The 12,943-nt window shown below is 36.7% G+C and overlaps 1 protein-coding gene across 1 annotated transcript; it reads left to right on the top strand.

Moving 5' to 3' along the window:
• The first annotated feature begins 8,985 nt into the window (after nt 1-8,985).
• Nucleotides 8,986-12,565, top strand: LOC126268166 (trafficking protein particle complex subunit 1). The gene is made up of 2 exons (XM_049973752.1): nt 8,986-9,215; nt 12,067-12,565. The coding sequence occupies exons 1-2, from the start codon at nt 9,117-9,119 to the stop codon at nt 12,403-12,405; spliced, it is 438 nt and encodes a 145-aa protein (XP_049829709.1). The 5' UTR covers nt 8,986-9,116; the 3' UTR covers nt 12,406-12,565.
• The last annotated feature ends 378 nt before the right edge of the window (nt 12,566-12,943 follow it).

Genomic DNA, 12,943 nt, shown 5'->3' with positions numbered 1-12,943 from the left:
GGATATACACTGTACTAGTGCCGACATTGTGCATGCTCTGTTGCCTGTGTCTATGTGCCTGTGGTTCTGTCAGTGTGATCATGTGATGTATCTGACCCCAGGAATGTGTCAATAAAGTTTCCCCTTCCTGGGACAATGAATTCACAGTGTTCTTATTTCAATTTCCAGGAGTGTATATCAACCATACAACATGTGCATCTACCTAGATGCACATAGGTCTTTATTCCCTTACATCTCTTGGCGGTTCTGATATTGCTTTAGGTTTCTAATCCATAATTTTCATGCTTGTATCTAAGTGTAATTTCGTATGTATGTCGATGTGTGTTTGTGCAGCCTGATTCTTCAGCTTACTTATTTGAATAAGTTGAAGGTTATAGGAAACCACGGAGAACGATAATAACTTAAATGATAGAAGCTGAGAGAAAGGCCTCCCCATTTCCCTGAGTCTTGCATTAACATATTTATTTATTAAGCTGTTTGATTTTTATAGAAGTTCTCTGTTAACATTATAACCTCTTTAAACCATTGTTCAATTTGATAAGTATAGTATTGTTCAGGCCATGCAAAGTTTTGTTATATCTCATTGAATACATACTTCATTCTAAAATCGTTGTCTTGGAATGTCATTTCATAGGAATAGTTACTCCCCCATCCCACTGTTTATTATTACGCATTACCACATTGCACAATGTAGTTTGAATATGTATTTAGAAATAAAAAAACTAGGTTAGACGCTGCCTGCCCACTGTTTGCTGTTGTGCTTTAGAGAAATCTGCAACAATGTTGTCAAGATGCAAGGTAAGAGGAAATTTTGATTTGGGCCAGATAACTGTTTTACTGTGTTTAAACCATCTATAGTTTGATTGAAATTAGGTTAGCATATGAGTTTAACTTGGATGTTTGTGGGTACATAGTTTTGGCAATATGTAGATATTTATGGAGTGGGAGGTAAAATTGGGCTGAATTTCATACAGAAACATTTATAGTGTGGAGGGTACATAACGTATTTCAATGTCACATAGCTTAGCTCAGCTGAACATTAGCATAATACTACGCACAATATTCACACTGGTTCTAACACAGTTATTAAATAATAAAAAACATACTTTTGACATGAGTTCCCACAGAAAATATTTAATTTGGATATGGCACAAAATTAAATGCAAGTCGAACTTTCTCATCGAAGCACAGCATTGATTAGGGATTCAGTCCTAGGTAAAACACTGTCCTACATTTTGTACACAGTCGCACTTTCTACCTCACACACTCTCCTGCATTTTAGATTCCAGTCAGCAGCTTCAACAGCATATAACCTCAGCATGACTAGTGAGAACATTGATCAATTACCATGAGCTATATCCTGTACAGAATTGAAGATCAGTCTATGAAGATCCGCCACCTGCTCTGAAGCAGCAAATTTTACTCAACATTTCAAGCTTAAATGATTTTTAGCGCTCTTTAGATTACTTCAATAATTTGTTGTTTGACTTTAAAGTTACGTGCATGAATGAAATTTTATACCTCTGTAAACTCAGATGCGAGATTGAAAAGTGATCTGAAATTTGAATATTCTTAGCACACTTGTTACTAATGCAATTCTGTTATCGACCAAAATGGACTGAAATAATTGCATAAATAGTTCTCGGTTTACTTACCGCATCAAATTTGGATAAAATCCTGAGCTTACGATGACTACCTCCATCATCTTTGTCAGGGGCAAAACAGTCAGTTTTACCCCTCACGAAGATGACGAAGGTAGTCATTGAAAGCTCGGGATTTTATCCAAATTTGATGCGGCAGTGGTAAAACTGGGGCAGGGATAAAACTGACTGTTTTACCCCTGACGAAGATGACGGAGGTAGTCATCAAAAGCTCGGGATTTTATCCAAATCTGACACGGCAAGTAAACCGAGAACTGTTTATGCAAGCACTCCATCACAAAAGACTTCGTAGTCACTGAAATAATTCTTTGCAATAACGTTGTTATTAAATGAAAGATAATTTTAAACAAATGACCTACTAAACGGCGACCATATTGCCTTTATACTAATAGTGCTGCTCTGAAGGGGTATATAACATCATAATGTAATGATGTGTAAGACAAGTGTTTGTCTTTATACTGTGGCACATATAAACTTTAAGGTAAAATAACTTTACAAGAATTCCAGTAACTTGTTCTATATTACTATCGAATTGGTCACAGATTGAAATTACTGACTGGTGGTTTTCTCAAAGCATCTGAAAATTTTCTGCCTTCCCTTTCGTCACTACAAGCTGAGCTGTCATAGTAAAGATGAAATGGCGGCTGGAGATATCTTCACTAGAGCCTTGCAAGCGCATGACCTATCTGCATTGCCTGCATGCACCTGCAGTGTGAGAGAGCACGTATATGCTTCGCGAACATTGGCAGAAGTTGCTGAACAGTACCAATGCAAATTTCAGTCATGTGAGTGCATGTACATCCAGCCACGTGGCTTGCACAGCCGCGTTAGTGCTTATCTACAGTGATGTGGTTTTCATGTGCCTGCACTCATTTGCACATAGGCTGCAAATCTGCAGTGTGCGCATATGTGATGTGCCTCACTTACCAACAAATGGGAGAAATTTATGTGAATGATGAATAACAAATACAGATATAATTATCATTCGACATTTGTGAATAACCATTATCATTCGAAACATTATTCACTTACATGAATAAAAATACTTATTCGTCATCTGTGGATAATAATTATTAAGCATGGTAGATAAATTTGAAATCCATTGCCATTTATTGCTCCAGTTTGTTGTTACTTATTAAAAGAGTGCACTTTCTGTTTGTTTGAAATTAGTTTTTAGAACAACCTTTTTTATACATCTCATCAGAAACTTTATTATTTGCGAATATATATCATTGTGACACTAAAGGAAATACATTCTACACATGCAGTGCCCTCCTGAATTCATCTTTAATCACGATTGCTATATATGACTTTTTCAGCTCACAACCTTCTTCAGCAAGAATTGAGTCATGATCAGTTCCACTGTAGGTTCTGGCAAATAAATCATTGTGAGTTCACTATAACTTCACTTCTCAAAGCACATTCCAAATAAAATATTTTTCTACATCATTCTTTCATTCGAAACTTGTGACCCTATTTCTTTGACATTTATCTGGCTATTATATGTGTGAACTTTGTTTTAAGCCTCCCTTGTCCATGGACAGCAATATGGGTGAACTACTACTTTTTAAATCGTGGTTAAAACTTTGCTGCAATAGTTGCAGTTAGTGTACAAAGGCAATATACGTCTTCCAATGGTCCTTGCTTTCACAATGTAGAAGTTGCAAGTGTGCTGCAATATTATAAGCTCCTTTTATATACGTGAACACATTGTCTCTTCCAAGATCTTTAAATTTCAAACCTCTATGTAATTGCATAGACACGTGTTGAATTGAAAAACTAGTCCATATTCTATTGGCAAGCTTACTCTGAGTTAATCTTAAAACGCTTTTTGGATGACTTGGACGTCCAGCAGCACTCCGCACACGTTTTACACTTTAGATTAAAAGTATGATGGTGTTAACTGTAAGGAAGCACCGAGTTCTTTCTTGGTTTGCTCATTTTGTAGCACTACAAGCATGAACGAATTGCACAATTGTACCAAGAAGACATGTGTATCCAGTAGTGTTACCAGTCTAAGAAAGGTGTTGCAGAGTGAGAGTTTTTCCAGCTGCATTCTTATCATTGAATGCTTACGTAGAGTTCTTGCACATGTTAGAAGTGGGAGAAGGAGGTGCTTGGCCGAGCCCAGATGTCAACAGGGCTTGGTACAACCGGGAAACAAGTAGTACTGGGAAAGCGGGATTGACTGCCCACACGTGTGGAATTTGCTTCCTGAATCGTCTGCACTCTTTGAAGAATTGTGAAGGTATGATCTGCTGGGAATATGGTTTTCTTGATCCTTTGCAAAGAAAAATAACACGTAATGTTAAATTGTTTATGCAACACAGAAAAGTACTTACTGTCACATGAAAGTAACTGAATTGAAAGAAAATGGTTTAATAGCCCTAATGCTTTTAGAATGCTTTACATATCACCTGCTCCACATCAAAAGGGCTGATGAAGCTTTTGCACAATGGGCAGGTCTAGTATGCAATATTACAGTATTTTAAACTTTACTGGTAATCTAAAAGTCTTCATTATGGAATGTAACTGGCTAACACTTTCTCAGAAATCGTTGAGGAGGGTCTGTCTGCTTTGTATGTTACATAACAATGAAATCAGGAACCACAGAAGGTAAAGACCGTTACAAATTATTTTTGCTGTTAAGTTTATTTTTGGATTTATTTTTTGCATAAGTGTAAGAAGGAAAAAACCTTTTCGCACAGATATGTGAAAAAGACAGGTAATAAATTTGTTACTGCTTTATTTGATAGCACTGGAAACTCTGTCTTTAAGCTTAACCAGAAACTTGTTTGTGACAAAGATGTATTTTCTGAAACTTAGTCACTGGAAGATTCGAGTAGCTACCCGTTTCAATTTACTCTTCATGTGGATACCCAAATTATTGTTTTTTCCAAGCTATTGTGAATCCCGTGGTTGCTACTAGAAAGAGAAGAGAAACAGTTTTTTTAATTTTTCTTAATCCCTTCAAATGACCTTAATTTTGTTCTTGACATTTGAAATAAGATGAATTTTTTACTAAGATATTGTGAATGGTATTGAAGCCCACATTTTGACTTAATTTGAGCAGATTTCTCAAACTCCACGACTTTTAATGAACAATTCATATGGTCTTCGACATTATATAGATTTCTGTTTGGTCTGTGAAATAATGAATTTCAACTACTGACTTTTAACAAAATTTCTGTCAAACAGGCCACAGTCGGAAGCCAGATTTTGCCTGGAGAAAGGTGTACCTAGTGAAACAGATTGATGTCATATTTTATGAGAACAGTTATGCTGTGATATAACCATTGTACAGGCATGTTAGTAAAAAAACTTTTTAATACATAGGTTAGCATTACAGAGATTCGCTAACTAGTAGGATGATCATTAATAAAATTAACTATTTCCACTACATTGTAAGATAGGGAAGTTTTTACCTGCACATGACGATAAGTTGATTTAAGAATTAGAAGCAACAGTAGATATTTAAGTAATCATCTTGTTGCTGAAGTTACAGCCATCACTTATTTTAATATAATATCAGAAGTGAAGTACTGTATTGGTAAGTACTGTGCAATATAACAAACTGCTTACAAATGGGCCATAGAGATTTCATTTCGCTCCTGCAACTGTGTGGCAGGCATGCGACTCGGTGAGCAGCCAAGCCACGCAGGCTGCCAGGTAGGCTCAGGTTCTGGTGGGGTACCATACTGCCCAGTAGGCCTTGGTGCAGCTTGACCAGCTGACTGGGCAGTGCGAATCAAGGCTTGCCAATGTTAGGTGTACTTCACATTACAAAATATGGTGGCCAGATCGATTATTGCTGCCATCCAGAATGTTGTCACATAGATAGCCTCTTTATGTTGTTCATGTACTTATTTATTCTTGCTACTCGCTATTCCAAACAGCAGACACCACAGTCCAAGTACCCAGGTTCTATGTTTGTTCTGTTGATACAATTCACATTATAACATTTATCATGAATTTGGTCTATGTAACTAGTAACTAACTAAGGCACCATTCAAACTTGATTTCAGATGTATGCATACGCATGAGGCTGCTGCTCAAATGAACATATGTTGTTTTGTGCTATAACTTTTGCAATTATGCAGTATTTGGCCTCTGGCATTTACGCACTGTTCTTATTGTGAATAGTGTTCCCACAAACTCTTAACTGTTGAGCACTACACTTGACTTTCTGAATGTGTCTGTAACACTTTTCTGAAGTTCTCGTTATAATCATACCTTTCTTCACACTCTCAACACATGAAATATGTTTGTCTTCCATCTTCTATTTGTGATGGCATGGTCTTAGTTCAAATTGAGTTCAAGAGTTGGTTTTGTTCCAGACAACAAAAAATTCATGGTATGTCAAGGAAGAGTACTCATGCAGTACATACAAAACAGATTACTTGCAATACAAGGCGTTAGCCATCAAGTTACTGAATAATGAGTAGAGTTTCAGCCATGGCTACCTGCAGGATGGACACAAGTTGAAGTGGGCTTGGGCCAGTGAGCTCAATACTAAACTCGAGAGACTACGACATTAAGTAAAGCCAAAGTCTAATAGAACAGCCGTGACACTTACTGCTGTAAAAGTTGTTATCGTTTGGCAGCTGAAGCGACACTAGCGCTCTAAGCAGCGAGGAAGGAGAATGTTAGATGCGTCGCAACCATAATGTTTATTTTGCATCATGTCATTTACAAAATATTTGAATTATTTTTTGTCTCTAATAGTTTGCGTAATATCAGAAGACATGGATGTTTCTAAAAATGATTGTAAAATAAGTGAAATTAGGGATAAAAATCATGAGTCAAGTGGCAAGTTACAACACATTCGTGAAGAAACAGTTGTAATGTTGGATAGAACTGCAGCTTACCACATTGATGATATCAACAGATTATAGACACATAGAGTCACATGTAAGAAGTACAGACATGTAACTCTACATGCAAAAGTGATCGATGCCCCATTTGGCATTCCATAGGCCTGCTGTGTTTTAGTCATTGTCGTCTGTTGCCACAAATTCGACCTTCATCTTTATATTATAATAAGTGAGACAAAAACTGAAAAATAGTGGGAGAAATATACTACGAGTATAAACCCTCAGCTCTCAAAGCCAATAATACTCCCAGAAGCGCTGTCATATGTCAAATTTGCCATTAGAGACCTTCATCCAATGAGATATGCACTAGTTATTATTTGTATGCCTTAGTGATACCTCTGTAATGTACCCACTGATGGAAACATAAAACATTCTGACAAAACCTGAGTGCTGTAATATAATAAATTTAAAGCAAACAGCCTATTTCCTTATTTCCATCTTGCAGATGGCATGCTAACCTGGCTCAACAACAAGTCAAGGGCATCCTTCTTATATATCGGGATCCTATAATCTTCAAAATTTGTTTGTCCTTCTTCACTTGATCTTTCTGAAACTGTTTCTGTTGCTGTCTGTACTTAAACTGATAGTTGCTTTCCTTGTCCTGTAATAGTTTTGCACAAAGTCTAGCAATCTGCACATTCTGATACCCCACACACTTGATTTTACAACTTCATCTTCAAAACAAGTCTGTGTTGACAATTCAGATGAATCTGGCACTGATTATGGCTGCTTCTGTGCCATAGGAATGTTTTTAAGGTTTATACGGACTGTGGAATCTTTGTGGTAGTTGCCTCTTCATCATCAATTGAGGTGGCTTATTTGGGATATCAAACAGTGTGATATTGCATTCCACACGAATTGATGAACTGGTTTTGTGTGACGTGTAGTGAACAAAACTTAACATTATAAAGGGAAATAGGGTCTTTTTCATAATATCTTCTCGTCTGCTATTCACTAGTCATTTTATGCTTCTAATATGAAACATTAATCATCAGTATACATGTAGTTTCCAAGTGAAGCCTGGTGTCACAGTTTAGTAACATGACAGTATATACCTCTCAGGGTCCTTAGGAAGACAGATCTCCTTCATGTTGTTGCTACATTTTATTGCGCTACACTCCCATTTATAAAAACCATTGTACAGACCAAAATAAACAGCTACCGGTACTATCCGCATTCACAATCGCGCCGAACTCAACAGTTTTACTTACCGGCTATTCTATGCTACTTTCTATGCTGCCAATATTTCCTTTCAATATTTTGCCCTTCATTTTCCACAGATATAATACGATCCAAAGCGCGATATCCTTAACGTGAAAATACTACTTGCCTTGCTGTATTTTCCGTCTCTCGTATTCCTTTGTTTGTGAACAGGCCTGTCAGCTCGTTCATCTGTGTAATAAATGCTCTCTGGCTAATTCTGACGTCATTGGTCAAAGCCAACGAGTTGTATCCCCTGCTCTTCGACCATAGATACTAATATGGTCGAAGCCCCTGCTTCACTAGGCCCAAAATGTTCCTGAAGAACACTTTCCAGGTTGTCATTTACACAGCTTTTTTCAGCTCTTTAATCAATTCTGATATTGTTTCCATCTATTTTTCACGCCGCTTCAGTTTCACCTACAATCGTAGCACTTTTTTCCTAGGAGCCACATTCTATGAGACACATCAATTTGAACACTTGCGTCACATTTCTCATGATTGCCATCGGATTAATATAACGTATTTGTCGTTTGGATCTCATTCATTTCCTGAAACAAAATTAAAAGAATCTATTTGCAACAATTACGAGCTACTAGAAATTCAGAATGACACATTAACTGCAATGTGTGTCCTTGTTGCTAATCAAATACATGGTTTTAGCTCAGAAACTGATAGTTTATTCCGAACAAATTGCCTACTCCGATTTATTTTTACTTGAAAATGGCGTGGAAAACTGAATAAACTTGGCACAGCGTCATCCTTCAACACCTATCTACCAGCTCCTTGCTGAAACAATTGGCCGCCTTTCGTAAAATGATAGTTAAAAATGTTGCTATGTTTCGATGGAGTCCAGTATTCCTTTCGTACTGCGTGCAGCCATTTCTTTAAAAATTCTGGATGTGAGTGAGGAAAACTGGAAAGATTTTAGCTATCTTTTTACAGTATTTTGAGTTTACCGAACACTATTTCCTTTACAATATATTACGTCATATGCAACTTACAGGTGGAATTGGAAACCACTTCCTGTTGTCCATCGATTACTGCAACAGTATGCAATACAACTCCTAACGACGTTTGTTAAAAAACCTTAAACTCGCAAGCAGAAGAACAAGAAGTATTATTGCTCCGTTACAAATCCTTACAATATAGCGACTCCACAAAGAACTTCACTGTTTTCTACTTTCTAGGCAAAAACCATTATTCTACCTCCATGGCAAAGACGCCTTTCAGTAGCCTCTCCAGTTTAGTTTTGAGCTCACTGTCAGAGGCGTACAACGCGCTGCCTGTGGACACAACACTATCTCTGGTTGTTAATAAACATGATGTCGTCTGTATAGTTTTGTAATGAGATTCTGAAAAGCCTTTGTAAAAGGAGGAAATGACGATTCATAATATATACATATTTGACAGACATGGAACACTTCTTTATTATGCCGAATGGAATCGTTTGAAACAATCAGGAATAACTCGGGAAGAGGTGAGGAAATTTGCATCCGCGGCGATTAGTATTTTCCTCGAGAGAAAAAAGCATTCCTCATTGTCTACACATAAGCTGCTGTGTACTTGAAAATTCTTTCGTTCCCCGTGATAAACTTCAGCGTCGTATTGGTTATTAATTCTCTGCATTCATATAAACTTATCCTTTGACACTATGAAATTTATGTTTTCGCCTTTTTAGTCACATCAAGAGTGACAAACAGTGAATTTATTTCTTCCTCCTCGATTACATTATGTAGGGAGCGTGTACGAATAATATAGTGTGCGTCAATTTAATCTATTTGCTTAATATATTTTGCCTAGATATTGCGATACAAAACATCAAATTGGAAAATATGAAAGGAATGTAAGATGCACAATCGTATGGTGAATAAACATATTCACGTGTTAATAGTATGTATCTATAGATGGGAAAAACATTCTTCATTGGCTACACATAAACTCCTCTACACTATATTTCCGTTAAATAATCTGTAAGAAATTTCTGCAATATCTCGTCACCCATACTGTTCAGTAGTCTCGTAGTACAAAATTTTGCCAGTTACACGCCTAAATGTTTAGGACCTGTATTTACAGTGCTGAAAAATGCACGACTTCAGCCACAAATTGTTATAGGCACCCACATGATTATCCAGTTGTCTGATTATATTGCCAGCCTCCTGCAGGATTTCAGGCAGTCCATTTTGTTTAAAAGTTTCATCTTCATTGACACTGTCTCTTCGGAAAATTCACTTGACCTAATGACACTCATTGTTCAAGATCATGGCTTCATTCTCCCTCACAGTACTAGTAAGCATACTTTGGTAAACAAGTCAAGTTTTTATTTTTTCATGGTTTGTCCATATTTGTTGATTTTCCTCCCATGTAAAGCATCTTGCAGTATGAAGTGCTTTACTTTATTAATTTCAGAGAGGTGATTTATTGTGTTTGTTAGATGTGAGGTAATCACTTTAACTTGACTTCTGTTGAACACATTATATTAAATGCGTCACAAAGGGATACATTTGGCTTCTGATGTGTTTTGAGCTATTGGTATACTAGGTCGAGTGAAATACTGCAGTGATAAAACATTGGAGTAATTTTCAAACAGCCACATAGCCATTTTGAGTTAGATTTATTGTAGTTTTCCTATACCAGATGAGGTGAATTGTGGTATAATTCACCCAAAAGTACATGGTCAATTCCATACCCCATTGTTCTTAAACTAAGTTAATGTATTTTTGAAATTATGTCACTATCAATGGGTCCTTAAATTATAACCTACAGTCTGTCCTTCCCTACAAACAGCTGAGGCTGACACATCAACTTCTACCACATACTGCAACAAGCTTTGTAATTTTGTCCCTTTTTGTTGGGCAGTTGCATGCCTTTAATAACTATCTTGACCTATCTGTGATTGTGATTTCATTAAACATGACAGACTTGTTTTGGAGAAGATACAGTCTTGTGGAGCCAAGTCAGGGAGACAATGAAATCATAAATATAGTAGACTGTCACACTGTATTCTCAAGTAACTAGTGATTTTGAACATAACCAGCAAAATGTTTTTCATATCTATACATTTTTTGTGTGTATATTGTATTTTGAAAACTAATATTGCTGTTATATGTTCTGATGGAATGAAAATACAGATAGCCTACCTATCTGTCCTATGTGTTGCTCCAGGGCATTTGAAGCAGATAGATTCACTGTACATAATTCAAAACTTTGAATTTTCATGAAGGCATATAACAGGTCACCTTGGGGGAGACTTAATGTGTTCCAATCTTTTTCAGTGACCAGCACACAGTATAATAAATACACACTGAAAGCTGAATGATTTAAACTATTCCAGATACCCTTCAGCAAATTCAGATGTAGTTTTCTGCATTGTATCAGCACATGTAAATAATAAATGAGCTAGTTGATTCAGAATAAGAAAGAAAATATCCTGGCTGTGCATTTCAGTGCAGTGTGCACATTGCCCTCCACCCTCTCGTCCTCCTCTTCCTTCTTCTTCTTCTTCTTCTTCTTCTTGCTTATCTGCTTGCTGCTATTTCTGTTTCCTTGCTAGTGCCTTAGTGGGTGTCCATTGCCTATTGCCTCAATGCCAGTAAGGGTACTGGTGCCCATAGGGAATACTGGCGTTTTCAAAAGTAAGCAGGCTGAGGAAAGCTGTCTGCCCAGTGTGTCATAGTAATTATGTTTCTGTCTAGTAGCTGTTTTAAAAATAGCTAGAATTTTGCTAAGATAAGAATACTCAGGTGTATTTCAAAAAGACTTCTGTCAGCTCTGTACTTAAGAAACTGTGTATTTATGGTAACAGATGCAGTGGTTTACATTTTTGTGTGTTTCTATTATTATCTCACTGTGTTGCATGGCAAATGTCACATTTTGTCAAACAGAATATTCAGTTGACACAAATGATGTGGGATCACTCTCTACTTGGACTCTGCATGGCACACCTCTCCTCTTTACCAGCAAATCCCTCTTTCCTCCCTGAAAAAGGTTCTGGAAACTAGTCTCTCTCTCTCTCTCTCTCTCTCTCTCTCTCTCTCTCTCTCTCTCTCTCTCTCTCTCTCATATTTCGTATCCAGCACCAGCAGGTGTGGGGCTGTCCATTGCTGTTTATTATGTTGTATTTCTAAGAGCGCTTACTACCATTATATAAATTATCTTAGTAATGTAACTTGTAATGCTGATGAAACATGATTTAAAAAAAAAAAAAAAAAATCCACTCTACATTGACAGCCAACAGAAACCAAACTAAAAGTAGAACTTATGTAAAACCATATTTCATAGCAAGTTTTGTGCCTGAAAATAATTATGAATTTTTTTTCTTATGTCTCCAGGAAGCAAAGCTCACCTATGGACTGTTGTTCTCACTTAAATCATTTGTCAGCAAAATATCTCCCTTTGATGTTAAGGAAGGTTTTCTGTATTACAAAACCAGTAAATATGCATTGCATTATTTTGAAACTCCATCTGGCCTAAAGTTTGTTCTGAACACCGATGTTGCTGCACAGAATGTTCGGGAGTTGCTGCAGCAGATATATAGTCAAGTGTATGTTGAGTACGTTGTAAAGAATCCTGTTTGTGATTTAAAGAAACCAATCAAAAGTGAATTATTTAAAACTAAACTTGATGCTTTAATCAAACAGTCTCCAATATTCTCAGCAAGGGTTGTCTGAACATTTTTGAGAAACAGTGATGAAATATGTACTAAGCTATAACTGTGAAATTAAAGGAAAGATGTGTATAATTGTAATAATTAGTCATGCAGTTATGCTGTCTGATATTGTACACATTCCAAAATGTTGTTAATAAACCCAAATGGTTTTAACTCTTTCATTATGATTTACGCCATGTTATTCAGGTTTATCACCTACTTGAAAGAAAACGTTTGGTCAGGGAAGTTGCCTTTAATGTAATCCTTGCACATTAGTTGGGTATGAACTGTGAAACTGGTTTGTGGCAATGGTCAGCAAGATGTTGTACTTACAGTGACCTAATAATCATTGGGCCATATGTAGTCCATCCTCCCTTTTATTTCCTTGTAATTTTGCATTGGTTTCTGATAATTAGGCGCTAAATGAAGATTTCTCAACAACAATAAACCAGATTTGGAAGAGGAGAAACTCAAATAATGGAACTGTTGATTACATTTTATGCACAATATTTTAACAATAGATCTCGATTTTTGGTAGTGCAGGTAACTTTTAGTATATC

The sequence above is a fragment of the Schistocerca gregaria genome, chromosome 1 (genome assembly GCF_023897955.1).
Source record: "Schistocerca gregaria isolate iqSchGreg1 chromosome 1, iqSchGreg1.2, whole genome shotgun sequence".
NCBI lineage: Eukaryota > Metazoa > Arthropoda > Insecta > Orthoptera > Acrididae > Schistocerca > Schistocerca gregaria.
The sequence above is the reverse complement of the archived record's forward strand: the minus strand, read 5'-3'. Positions and strand labels throughout refer to the sequence as shown.

Bases quoted from the DNA above. Each gene is read 5' to 3' on its own strand.
- LOC126268166 (XM_049973752.1), top strand. From the start codon at position 9,117: ATGACGATTCATAATATATACATATTTGACAGACATGGAACACTTCTT. The intron at 9,216-12,066 runs GTGAGGAAATTT...TTATGTCTCCAG, and splicing joins CAGGAATAACTCGGGAAGAG to GAAGCAAAGCTCACCTATGG.